The sequence below is a fragment of the Scatophagus argus genome, chromosome 21, assembly GCF_020382885.2.
Source record: "Scatophagus argus isolate fScaArg1 chromosome 21, fScaArg1.pri, whole genome shotgun sequence".
NCBI classification, from domain to species: Eukaryota; Metazoa; Chordata; class Actinopteri; family Scatophagidae; genus Scatophagus; species Scatophagus argus.
In genome coordinates, this window is record NC_058513.1 from 18,576,107 (window position 1) to 18,587,521 (window position 11,415).

Sequence of the window (11,415 nt, forward strand, 5' to 3'; positions counted from 1 at the left end):
TTTGTCCTTCATTTGGGTTCTTCAGGTATGAGGTAATGCAGTTCTGCTGGCTCCAGCCTGATCAGAGACCCACTGCAGAGGAAGTACACTTGCTGCTCAGCTATCTGTGTGCCAAGGGGGCCAGCGAGGCTGAAGAGGACTTTGAGAGGCGATGGAACTCTATGCGTCCCAATACTGGATTCAACAGCCACCGTGCTGCCTCTGCGATGCCACGAGACCACCCCTCGTCAACCTCCTCCTCCTTCCCTCTCCTTGAGCAGTTTTCAGCTGGTGATGGGTACCACTCAGAGTCAGGGGATGACATACTAACCGTCACTGAGACCAGCCATGGCCTGAACTTTGAGTACAAGTGGGAACAAGCCAGGGCAGACCAGTCGTATAGAGCCCCAGACTCCCCTAGTGCCCTGGGGCAAGTCAATCATCATTGTCAAGAAGCATTTTACCCACCTGGAGGCATGGTGGGAGGCTGCCCCATGGAGAGCCACAGCCATGGACTTTCTCCATCTTACTACCAACCTAAACATCTACATGCGCCAGGCATACTTCCTGTCCTCAGTGCCCATAGTCCCTCAGTAAACAGTGAATACTACATCCGCATCGAAGAGCCAGTAGACTGTAACATCGATCCAGAGTACACCATGTGCTCCTACAGCCCAGACTACCAAGGTAGCAGTGGGAGCTTTCTGACTGGCAGTGCCGACTCAGGCGAGTGCATGGCCTGCCCATCACAGGCTAAGAACATGGGTCCCTATTGGTCAGCAGACATTCACAAGTCAGATGTGTACGACTCCAATGACTCAAGTCCAGCTATCTCCCTGACAATGGAGCCCCTTTTAGGGCAAGTGCTGGACAGCAGCCCACTACCACCCTGGGAGTCCAGTCACTATGTGTCCTACAAAGACAGAGATGGGGGTTACTACTATGAACACTCACCCCCTTTGGGAATAGATCACTATTTAACTGGACGTGAGTTCTCCAGTGAACATCATCAGGAAAGCTGGGGGTCAAGAAGTCTGCGTCAGGCCTTGGGTGAGTTGGAGAACCCGCTAGGCATATCCCCGTCTGTAAACGGTCCGTCTCAACAGGCCTACAGAGACGCGTACCTGGACACAAGTCAATCCTCCATCATCGGAAAGAATGTGACAGGAGGCTATTATGACATGATGGGCTCCCTGAGAAAGACTATGCCCAGCCACACCAGGCACAACAGCCACTCTGTCAGTATTAACATGGAGACGGAGGGGGCTCTCTTCATTGGACACAGAGACAGTGAGTCAGAGGATGAAGAAGAGGATATATTTGTTGAGAGACACACCTGCAACACTTGGCCTTCAAAGCACAGCCACAGCAGCGTGGGTCACCACAGACGGGCGAGCCACAGCTGCAGACAGGATGCTTATGTAGATTTCCACTACACAATGCCAAGTACAGATATTGAAGACTCTTGGCCTGAGGAACATAGTCTGGCCTTCCACTCTCTACCCAAACCCATCGACTATCTTGAACCCCACCAGGCCAAAGATAACAGTGCCTGCCTTAGTCTGAGCAAACATCACACAATGGTGCCCTCAGACAACTGTAATGCCTACATCTACCTGTGCCATGAGGGCGAGACTCAGGTGCCAGCATCTGGAGAGTGCTGCCACTCGCACTTTATTGACCCCCTCACGGGCTTGCTGGTCAGAAATAACAGCTACAGTCACAGCTACAGTCACAACTACATCAGTGATAAGGTCATTGACATCCCAAGCAATGAAGAGATGATCAACCTATCGCCAGCTCCAGGGGGTCCAATTGTGGCAAAACCCGGCTTGATAAAGACTGAGGACAGTAGAGAGCAGTATGTTGACCTTACATGTGATGACACACTATTCAATGAGAAGAGGGAGGATGCAATCAAAGAAAATCCAATCATGCAAAAACCAGCAGAGCCTAAAATGGAAGAGGTGACCTTAACAATGACTAAAAGCACTCCTCCTCCTGCTGACAACATGCATGTGATGGTGGCCCTCACAGATCCGCAGTCAGAGTTGAGTCACAACGGCGATAGTGGTGTTGAGCGAGGAGGCTCCAGCGTGAGCCTTGCTGACATCCTCGACTGCAGTGACGATGATGAGGACGATGACATCACAGACGATATCACTGACATTACCTCGGGCATCTTTGCCGATGAGTCCAGCGAGCTGAATGCCTCTCCTGCTTTCAAGTCGCTACAGAAACAGGTAGGAACTCCTGATTCCATGGATTCCATGGATCTGCCATCTGCAGCCGGTTCTTGTGAAGGCTTCAGCCCTGTGTCCTCACACCCCTCTAACTCACCTAAAGCCATGGACAGTGGCTATGACACAGAAAACAATGAGAGCCCTGAGTTTGTACCCAAGGAGCCTCATGAACCCCGTGAACAACCTCTGGCAAAGCCTGCCCTTGAAACAAGTGTGGAGGAGAACAAGATGCCAGAGGAACAGGGGGGCGAAGCTGAAGTGCCCACAGAGGGTGAACCATTGCTGAGTGAAGATATGGCCTTAGGAACTTCACAAGCAGACGACCACATCCTTTTACCGCTGAGCGATAAGACGCCATACAGAGACTCTGCCTACTTTTCAGACTATGAGAATGAAAAACTTGCTAGGGATGAAGGTGAAGTACTGTCAGAGAGAGCAGGAGATGAACAAAGTGTTGACTTGAGCGAAAAGAAGGCTGAGAAAAGGAAGAGTGAAGAAGTAAAGGACGCTGTAGCTAACAAAGACATGAAACTTGAAATGAAGTCCATATTAACAGAAGGAACAGACTCCTCTTCTGTAGAAATGGATGCGTACTTGACAGAAGAGTGCCACCAGGATGAGGTTTTGGGGCACCCTCTGGAGTCCTCTGACAGTGCTTCAGTAGCAGAGAGTGGGCTGGATGACTGGCCATGTCAGGAAGAGAACTCATCGCTGGGAGACTGGGCAGCAGAGGTGGTGGGGGCCATGGAAGAAGCCCTTGGTGCCCTTAATGGAGACTGTAGCTCCACCGTCAAGGTAGAGGAGGAAGACACAGAAGACTTGAAAAACTCTGTTCAAGATTTAGAAACAACAGAAGAGCCGGCGATCAAGACGATTCAAAACAGACCGTCGGGGATATCCGGTGAAATCCCGCACACTTTACCAAAGGATGAGGTGGCCTTACAGCACACGGCAAGCTCCAGACGTTTTTCTTCTTCCTCTCCTCCGCCTCCATCCTCTCCTCCCCCTCCACTCCCTGCAACAGAGGGCCAAAAATTGCCAGCTGATGGGGCAGAGGCGGATGAGGAGGATGGCGACACTGACGACAGTGACGAGTCAGACGAGGAGCTGCGAAAATATAGTGTACAGGAGCAGAGTGGGGGCGAGGAGAGCGAAGACGAGTGCCACCCAGTGCCCATTGTGGTGAGTGATGACAGCGAAGCCCACAAACTGCGCAGCCTCCTTAAGATGCCGACCTTACTTACCACAGAGAACCTGGAGGAGGAGCTTGAACGCAAGAAAAAGACGGTGTCGTTTTTTGACGATGTCACCGTCTATTTGTTCGACCAGGTGAGTAGCAGAGAGGGTGACGTCAAATTTGTTTAGCTTTTAAATCTCTTTTCGATATTAACATTAAAGGGCCAGTGTGTAGGATTTAGTGACATCTAGTGGTGAGGTTGCAGATTGCAACCAGCTGAATATTGCAGCTAAATACTTGTTAAATAATGTTTTTCTCAAAGTTAGTAACAGCTAAAAATAGTGTGAATGTGAAGAGTGGACTTAGATTCATCTGGTGGGAAACATGACTCAAACTGAATGATAATTTAAGTAAGTAGGAGGTTTGCTAATGTGTTAGCTATAACAATCTGACAAGCCAGTGAAATGGTAGAGGTTGTGCATCTGTCAGCTAGTTTTAATGTTTTGCTGCCCCCTGGTGGCAGCTTTTATAGCTTCAACTGACTCATCCACCCAAACTGATGGTAAGCCTGTCTAACAAGTGCTTTACCGTTTTCTTCTCCTTCACTTCACCAGGAGAGCCCAACAAAGGAGCTGGCTGAGAACAGCTTTCCTTTAGGGGCAAAGAGTCAGAGCTCACGGAGCAAATCCCACGAAAGGGTTAATGCCTCTGATGACTCTTCAGATGGAAACATCTCAGAGGAGAGTAAGTACAAGAATTTTTAGTTTAAATATGATGCCGATGGGAATATGATGCTTGTGTCAGCATCAAAGAAAACTGATTTATTCAGCAATTGTCAGTCCTTAAAAATCTTCTGCTCTCAGGTGCAGGGTACGAGTGGGAGGACGATTTCCCCCTGCTCCCTCTACCGACTTCCTCTGTGGCATCTGACTCCCCTCCACCCCGCACCACCCCCAAAACTCCAGAGCCCAAACCAGCGGTGCAGTACTCCCGCTTTACCGTCTCCCCGTCCAACGTGTCCCGTTTCTCCATCACTCACATCTCTGACTCTGATATGGACTCTGTAGGAGGTGGGTCTCAGTTATTTCGGAATGATTTCCTCATTGCGCACACTCATAAACTTGGCTCGATTTTGGGACTTGAAGCGAATGCTCAAAGCTGTTCAAGCAGGGACATAGCAGTGAGGTTAAGATGTCTCTCTTCAGAGCAAAGCTATGGGCCTAATCTACACTTGGACTAATCAAATAAGGTGAAATGATGTCTCCGGGATTGTCTCTGGACATGTGAAAATGTTTTATGTACCGTACTATAATTACTGGTGCTCATTGACAATCTTACAAACAATAATAATATTGTCTATTAACAGAATTCTGATTTTAAATTTGACTCGTCTGAGGTTTAATCTAAACATTCATTCTTGGACTGACTAATCTAAATTTCAACCAATTTCAAATAATCTTTTAGCTAATATGGCCTGCAAAGACGCTCGTGTTGATTAATGCTGTCTGTCTTTTGCAGGGAGCAGTGAGGACGGGGAAAAAGAGTAACAAGCTTCGGAGACTTACTGCCTCTTTGTGACGATGACTTGGCCTGCTAGCATGACTTCTGATTTATTTTTTAAAGTCAGGTTTTAGAAACACAAGACAGTGCCTCTTCTCACCTGTGGACACTTTTGAAAGGTTCGTCCTACCACAACGGAGGACCGACCTAAGCTGTTTAGAATACTGCAGAGGTTTAAGGTTAGTATAAAAAATTTACAGAATATTAATATATACTGTACGTAAGATGTAAAGAATATACGAAAGCAGGGAAATCTCGTATGTTGAATTCTGCATATTTTTCGGGTCAAAGAGACAAAATGGAAGGACAGACCTTTGGAAGCATCACATTTGCCACTCCTTTCACTTCTTCATTCATGATGGGTAGCATTCATAAGAGTGTGGAACCACCTGGACCTGTTGCTGGTTTAAAGACACAGTGTCAACATTTTTGGCTTTTCAACAGATGATCGACACCTTGAACAAGACTGTGTAGCTCCACAGACTTTATACTTTTTAGGAAACTGCTTTACTTGTCTTAATGAACTTATCCCAAGTGATATAAAGCTTCTAATTGGGTTCAGAGACACATATAGCTTGAAATAAGTAAGCAAAGGAATTTTAATGGGTCACGTCTGGTTACAGAATGTTTTTGTGGAAACAGCTGATCCAAGCTGGACAACCTGATTTTCTTGACCCTTTTTTGTATCACGATTACTATTGTACTGTTTTACATAAATACGTGGTTCATTCTCCCTAACAAAGAGACTGCCAGCACCACCGTCACAACCAACCCGGCTTTGTTGTAAAGATCAGGCACAATGTTGTCGCTATGGTGACAAGAAGTAAAGGAATTAACTCTTTATTAACTCTTATTAAAGTTTTGACTTTTTTTTTTTAAATATAGCAATGCATGGTTTCAAGTAATAAGAAAACAGTATCTATAATTAATTATCTACTGCTTAGGAGAGGAGTTATTTTTTGGCACATATTGTCATGGAAATTTATGTTACAAGTCCAAAACAAATTGGAAGCAAGAGCAGACATTCATGTTTTGGTTGTGTGACGTAGTGACATGAATGAGATCTTCTTCATCTTTCTATAGTACCTTTTCTGAATATCAGCCAGGAAACAGTTAACAGACAAAAATGTCTGCTTTGAAGCTCAAAGAACAGTTTACCCAGAAGTGAAAATTCAGTCATCATCCTCGCGCTGATGGAAGGTCGGGTGAAGTTTCTTCCTCCACAAAACTTTGCTGGAGCCTGACAGCAGAACATCGTAGCAGCTTGCTGCTAAACAGCCGAACTGTTCCTTTAAATACCCAACAAATCAACATTCTTCATCACATTGATGCAAAGATCCAGTAAATCAGACATTGCCAGAAAGCAGTAATGCTCATTGATTTCCAATACTCACCAGGGCTGAGCAGAGAAGTTGAAGCTATAGATGCTGGTAGAAACATTTTTTATGGTCAGTATTCATCATCATGTTGCCCAAACCTACAGGCCAGTATATCAAAATTCATACCTGCTCAACTGTATTAGAAAGGCTGATAAATTATATTTTTGTCTGCCGATGTGCTTTTGCCTATGTAAATCATTATACATGCAGTATTTCTTAGCTTCTGCCCATTTCTACCACACCATAAGTTTGTGAGAGGAATGAGAACAGCTGCCCGACTTTACTGTTACTGTCACTTTTGTCTACACTGAGCTTGTTTGGCACAGTTTTCTACTATGACTTTAGTTTTGGAAGCTGAACTGTTAAATCCGTCCAGAGTGTTTGTCCTGACTTGTTATAATTTGGCTTATTTACATATAAAACGCCACATTGCTGTTAGGTGGGACAGATCAACTCAGTGCTGAGTCGTCTTTGTCTGATCAGCCGGTTGAACGGCGGTCGAGGGTTAGTGTCATCAAAATGAGACGTCGCAGCGCTTTGCTTTCTGTGTGTGTAGTGAATGTAGGGAAGCGAACTGGAAGTCGTCTGTTCTGGAGCGTCAAAGAAGCAGGTTGCCGTGTCTTCTCAGTGTTTGTTTGCCTTCCAAGGCTTTAATATTCTGTAACAGTTTAGCATAGAACCATCTAGACGGCTGTCCGTAATATTTTTGTATCTCGACCAAAAAAAAAAAAAAAAAAAAAGAAGAAGAAGAAAAATTCTTTTCAGAGTGTTGACGTACTGTACCTGTGAAGGAGGGAAGGTCAGAAAACTGTGTCTCTGATGTGTGTTGTTGCCAAAGAGATGTTGTGTTGTGGTCCAGGGGCAACAGTTGGTGTTGCAGGAGGAGGAGCTGCAGCTTTGGCCTGGTGGAAGGTTTGGTTTGGGATTCTGTCAGAAGCGTGAGCCCCACACTGACCTGGTCACATCATTACTTTCTGTACCTTCTATATAAATAAAGTCTGTTTTACACATCTTACGCTTTCTTTGTGTCTCTCAGATCTTTTGGGGATATGTGGAAAAAGAATTACCAATATAGAAATACAATTCGAGGTCAATGATCTTTTTAGTGCGTTTCTTGTTAATGGACTGATGCTGGGATTAGACTACATGGTCGTACTACACTGGAAATACCGTGGTTGTAGTAACAGAGTCTTTTTTGCTTAAGAACTTAAGAACTGAGTAAAGTGACCCGCGGCAGCCATGTTAAGAGCTGATCGGACACACTGGCCACTCTGAAGGACAAACATCCAGTGGTCTGGCACAAGACAAACAGCACAATGTGGGTAAATACTTGATTCTTACTTTATTCTTGAAATCAAATTGAAAAACAGACTCTGGTTGCCATCAAATCACAGAATGCTACAGGTTTGACTGTCAGTCGTATTTGTATTAAACTTCATGGATCGTGGAGTTACACTGACAAAGGTCATCGGTTTGAACACTCTGAAAACTCTACTTGTACTGCCCTCTAGTGGTCGCTACATGTCCTGCTGCACCTCTACAGTGCAGTGCTTCACAATACACGATTCTGTAAGATTATGTTTGACGAAGCAGCTCTTTTTAATTTGCCTTATTTTGTCCCTATGTGGAAAAAAATACGTGCATATCTTGTGTATACGCACATATCACAAGTGACAAATATGTGCAATCAGCTAAGTAGCTGGAAAATATCAGCAAATCCGACATCAGCAAATCTCCCACACATCAAAGTCCAACATCAGCTCATTCCAGCGAATCACCTTCATCAGTGAACTCCTGATTGTTTGTCTGTTTACATCAAAGTCTCTCAAAGTGATCTTAAACATTGCAGAAAACAAAATGCAATCGCAAAAAGTCTTTGATTGTAATACTGAGTATTTCTCTGTTGAAAATGTTGCTTTAAGAAGATCTTACAAACTGCTTATACAGAAGATTAATCAAACATCAAATCAGAGAACCGCAGCGCATTCCTACTGCAGGTGAAACCCAAAGAAGACGTTTGGAAACCTTTAAAGTCAGTGTTTGAAAATAAGTTTTGAAACCTTGAAAAGTGTTTTGAAAGTCTGAAAAATACTGAGTGATTGTGAAATGATTGGTTTTTCTAGTTTTTCAGAGTTTCAAACCGAAGCGTGTGGACGAAACTCCGAAAAGCGGATGTTGCAAAGTTACGAGCGCAAAAGTTCCTTCAAAATAAAATTTCATGCTCGCAGACCTCAGCTTTACAGCATTTCAACCTAAATGGAGTGTGAGAACGGTGACACATTTGAAACTCTGACAACAGGACGGTTTGTCGTTAATGGGAGCTTTGAAACTCTGCGCAAACAGAAACCAGTGTTGCATCCAAAGCTCGCATACAAAATGACGTTTGCGGAAGATTTTAACATTTCAAAACTCAAGTTTCAAGGTTTCAAAAGGTTTTTGCAAACTGATGTGGTGGGACAACAATATGGCATATATTTGAAACTCTGAAAACAGCAAGGGTGCAACAAGAGGTTTGAATCTCTGAAACTCTGTAATACGCATGTTGCACTTATGAAAAATAAAAACTCAAGTACAAAATTATGCTTGCAGAGATTCAATTTTTTTTTCTTCAGATTTTCAAAACACTTTTCAAGGTTTCAGAACTTATTTACAGACTTGCAGAACTTTTTTTCGGGTTTTAAATTTTCAAACACTGACTTTCAAGGTTTCAAAACGTTCTAATCCCATACCAGTGTTGCCTTTAGCTAACATTCCAGAGCATAAGATTTCCTGTGAGTACACAATCAGCTGAAGATACAGTACTGTGAGTAGTGTGCTTATCACTTTAAATACTATGGCAGATTTATTTCACAGATCCTGCTGATTTTTCTGGCTAGTCTATTCTCTCTGGTGTGTTTCTCTCTTCCTCTGCGTGCAGACAGTCAGCAGACTGTTTTCTGGGTGTGTGTGTGTGTGTAACAGTGTTTGACAGCAACACGAGCTGAGCGTGTTTACTCTGTGAGGAGGCAGGATTAACATGTGAAACACCTGACATGATCTTACTGAAATCAAAGCCCTTTTGCTGACAAGGCAGGAAGAGCAGGCTGTGTGTGAAAAATCACAGAGATGATCGAGAATCCAAGTGAGCCAAATGCAACATTGACATCATTTCACACCATGTGCTCCTCGGAAGTGAAAAGGCTGAAGGAAATCCACTGCCGCCCATCACCGTGACCCAGAAGTGTGCAGAAACAGTCAAGAGCAAAACCTGATTTTTAAATTCTTCTGACTTTCATTGTGCTTTCGATACGAGAAGATCAAATATAAATCAAGTCTAGCTTTAATTTACATCACCTCTCAACTAAAACAGAGATTACCTGTGACTGTGAGTTGTTGTGGTTTGCTGGTTATACTTAATTCTCATTATATCGCAGCACTTTTGCAATAATGCGGTTGAATCGGAGCTTTGCAGCTGAGGGGCCGGCCGGTTCAAACTGAGGCAGAGCTCAGCAGTCGGCCGGGGGGGTCGAGGCCTTCTCCAGGGAGTCATAGTGAGCCTCATCGAGCAGGTCATCCTCCACTTCATCCTCTCCATCACCATCATCATCAGAGGGAAGAGGATTGGGCGGGGCCTCCACGGCCGGCTCGCTGGGTGCATAATAGCTGGGAGGAGGAAGAGCAGAGAAAATGTGGAGATGAAAAAGGTCAGTTTCTTTTCTGTTTGATAAATTATGATGCAAAATCATGCGCCAAATCACACTCAAAACAATTACAGAAAGAGAAAACAAGCAAAAAAAGTCATGCAATGAGTCATGCAAAAAACAACGAGGGAAAGTTGAGTGTGGAACACGCATTTCCTGAAACATCACCCAGCGATGAAGAGTCGCATCACACAGACGCAAAACTAACAGTGAAGGAAAAGCCCCACGACACTCAAAGGCAGCATGACACTCAACACGTTTTCAGTGACAGTGGACAACAAAAAGACAAAGTGGCTGCATGCAGACCCTGAAGACCCGAAGGTGGTCACTTACGATGGGTTTTGGTCACTCAAAAGCGGGCGTAATCGGGCCCTGTGCTGAAAGGCAGAGACAGTCCTCATGTGTCAACAAGCACCATCTTCTCCAATAACAAGAGACACAGGCCAATGTGCTCTTACAGTACACAGTACACACATTTATTTACTATTAAAACAAATTAGCCATAACAAGAGAGGAGCACTGTGGTGGATTAACGAGACCAACACTGAGACGCCTGAGAGCCTGCAGCTAAAACCTTTAAAAATGAACCACCCAGTGGGTGTCAGGATGGTTGTTTTACTCCACCACATCTGTCTGATGCTGGACTTACAGCTAACTTCAGAGGTTCAGGTTTTACAGTTAGTTTTAATATTCAAGTTCTCAGTCATTCTGGCTGATTAGACCTTCCTCTGAGTTGAAAGAAACTTTACAGCGTATAGTAATAAAAATGATAGTAAAGGACGTTCAGTTTGTTCCATCGTGGGCTGACAACTTTCACACAAGCAAAGCACTGGAATGCAGTGCTGAGCCTGAGCAGGCAGCCAGTCAAACTCAGTGATGGTCTGTTCTGCTGATGGCGTTTGTCCATCGACGTTTCAGTGCTACACAAACGCATTCAGGAAAAACCCAAACTGCATGTCACGACTCTACAAACTCACTGCGTGCTAACATGGAAGTTATGGCCCCAATCCATTTACTTCACCAGCACCAGAAAACAGAGCAGGCACAACACAGTGAGGTGAAAACACACAACGTGGAATGAAATGCTGTGATCAGAACACACACGGCTGAGTTGGAGAAGGTACCTTTGCTAGCAGGAGGAGCAGCAGGCCGGTGGCGGGTGTATGGCATTGGCAGGTCAGGGCGGGTAGGATGCAGTGTGACTACTACTGTGTACTGAACACACACGCACACACACACACACACTGTACATGCAACAAGGCCGGTTTGAAATCATGATGCAAACCGAGTCAGTTTCAGAAATGTTGACATGAAGTGACACCAAGTGTGCAAGAAGAGCCGCTGGTCAAAGCAAAGGGCTGACCGGAGATGAACAGAACGCTAATTCTTCAGTCAGG

General features: G+C 44.7%; 2 protein-coding genes across 10 annotated transcripts in view; one reads left to right on the plus strand and one right to left on the minus strand.

Moving 5' to 3' along the window:
* aatkb (apoptosis-associated tyrosine kinase b) overlaps positions 1-7,108 on the plus strand; it is a 42,088-nt gene extending 34,980 nt beyond the window's left edge. For all 4 annotated transcript variants that reach the window (XM_046376293.1, XM_046376292.1, XM_046376295.1 and 1 more), the window contains 4 exons: positions 26-3,551; positions 4,014-4,143; positions 4,263-4,469; positions 4,918-7,108. In XM_046376293.1, coding sequence (XP_046232249.1) covers positions 26-3,551; positions 4,014-4,143; positions 4,263-4,469; positions 4,918-4,946 — 3,892 coding nt within the window. In that variant the 3' untranslated portion in view covers positions 4,947-7,108. The remainder of the gene's footprint in view (positions 1-25; positions 3,552-4,013; positions 4,144-4,262; positions 4,470-4,917) is intronic.
* Positions 7,109-8,239: 1,131 nt separating this feature from the next.
* The window catches only part of baiap2b (BAR/IMD domain containing adaptor protein 2b), a 53,607-nt gene continuing 50,431 nt past the window's right edge, over positions 8,240-11,415 (minus strand). For 5 of the 6 annotated variants that reach the window (XM_046376298.1, XM_046376297.1, XM_046376300.1 and 2 more), the window contains one exon: positions 8,240-9,980. In XM_046376298.1, the coding sequence (XP_046232254.1) occupies positions 9,824-9,980 (157 nt within the window). In that variant the 3' untranslated portion in view covers positions 8,240-9,823. Of the gene's footprint in view, positions 9,981-10,351; positions 10,396-11,415 lie in introns of all 6 variants that reach the window. The other variant, XM_046376303.1, reaches the window with a different exon arrangement.